Genomic DNA, 1778 nt, shown 5'->3' on the forward strand with positions numbered 1-1778 from the left:
ACTTATTGTGAACACTAAGCTCTTGTGAGATTTTTCCATGCTTCGACCTTCAACGTACTGAATAAGGGATGGATCGGGGTCAATCTGTACGACGTTGAGAGAGCTTCGTTGGGCAATCTGATAGTTGATTAATGGAAGGATAAATTTATTTGAAGCCCGATTTGGCCAAAGGGGCAAGTTAAATGAAGAATATTGAGGATGTAGACGCCGAGTCTCCAAGCTTAATTAGCCAAATTATTAGTTGGGTATAGCCAAATTATTAGTTGGGTATGGCGGAGGCGTCAAATGACTCGGACTCTGTGTACGTGGACATACCCATCAGCACCGATCATCCGCACCCTAGTGTCGATTACTACACAAACGAGGAAACAGCCGACGAAGAGCCGCAGCAAGCACAAGTACTTGTAGGGCCTGCCCCACGCTTCACATACAAGCAAGACACCTTCGTCTACATAGCGCCCTCTTCCCCTCCCCCCAAAGGCCGCGATGTCGCCTGCAATGAGGCTTGCCAGTTCGTCACCTGCTGCTGCTGCTCCATCCTCGCCTCCTCCTTCCTCCTCTTCAGCCTTGCCGCTCTCGCCATCCTCCTCCTTGTCGTACAGCCCCAATTCCCTATCTTCTCTGTCACCAATGCATCCATCACTACCCTTACCCTCTCCTCCCAGCCCGCCATCGCATCCCAGAAACTCCCCTTTTCCGGCCTCCTCTACGCCAACGCAGACATTACCTTCAAGTTGCGCGCGCAAAACCCTAACAGACACATCGAGTTCTATTACAAGGACGGCGCAGATGCTCTGCTCTTCTGCGAGAATGCAGTGATAGCTGAAGGCGCCATGCCTGCTTTCAGGCAAGGGCACCATAGCACAACAGAGATTGAACTGAGGATGAAGGGGGATGATAGGATAGTGAATAGAAAGGAAGCAGGAGAGCTTGCGAAGGACTTACAGCAGAAAAGTAGCATTTTTCTGGTGGCCGACACCATAGCCTATGTGCAAATGAAGGTGCGGTCATGGAAGTCCCGCCACTCTCAGGTTCGGGTTGAGTGTCGTGTGCAGATGAGCAACCCTGCCTCGAATAATGGTACAGCTCAACCGCGCCTCCTCTCTCAGCACTGCACCTTCACGCTCGAGGACCTCAGACTATAGTGTCCTCTTATAACTATCAAATAATGGCATTAATTTTATCGGCTACAAATTTAAACACAGAATCTTCGAAGATTCTTCTCTCCAAGTTCTCAAAGAATAATTATTAGGGCAGAAAACTTATATTGGAGAAAAATGATTTGTAACTTGTGAGAAAAGATTATCTACAAGATTGTGCTCTTTCTGTCTCCACACACACACACACACACACACACACACTCCCAAGACACGTTGAATGGGATCGTTCCTATGAGTTAAAACTTCTCCTCGTGTGTGTGTGTGTGTGTGTGTGTGTGCACGCGCGCGTGCGCACGTGCGCGTCCCCCAGATCTTAAGACGCTTGCTACAAGATTTGTAGCTTCATTCTCGAAGACTAAAATTAGACATGATATGGTAGAATAGATCTATGTCAAGATCTATACGTTCAAATAGAAACATGGTAAAATATTAAGGATCTATATAAGCCAAATGAGAAAATATGTGGCAGCTAGGTCACATGGATAGGAAATTCCAGGGAAGGAGAGACTTGTATCTTTGTTTTTAAAAAGAAATCCTAAACAAGAAACTATACATGCCACACATTGGAAGCATGTTATATCCTTTATTCAATCAATCTGGGTGACAACTATGAAATCT

At 46.4% G+C, this 1778-nt stretch overlaps 1 protein-coding gene across 1 annotated transcript; it reads left to right on the forward strand.

Moving 5' to 3' along the window:
• The first annotated feature begins 269 nt into the window (after positions 1–269).
• On the forward strand, positions 270–1145 carry LOC147435849 (NDR1/HIN1-like protein 6). Its single transcript, XM_086487795.1, has one exon. It carries the CDS (start codon positions 270–272, stop codon positions 1143–1145), a length of 876 nt encoding a protein of 291 aa, XP_086343921.1.
• Positions 1146–1778: the final 633 nt, after the last annotated feature.

This window comes from Adiantum capillus-veneris, chromosome 18 (genome assembly GCF_014529385.1).
Source record: "Adiantum capillus-veneris isolate H3 chromosome 18, ASM1452938v2, whole genome shotgun sequence".
Taxonomy (NCBI): Eukaryota; Viridiplantae; Streptophyta; class Polypodiopsida; order Polypodiales; family Pteridaceae; genus Adiantum; species Adiantum capillus-veneris.

Bases quoted from the DNA above. Each gene is read 5' to 3' on its own strand.
- LOC147435849 (XM_086487795.1), top strand. From the start codon at position 270: ATGGCGGAGGCGTCAAATGACTCGGACTCTGTGTACGTGGACATACCC.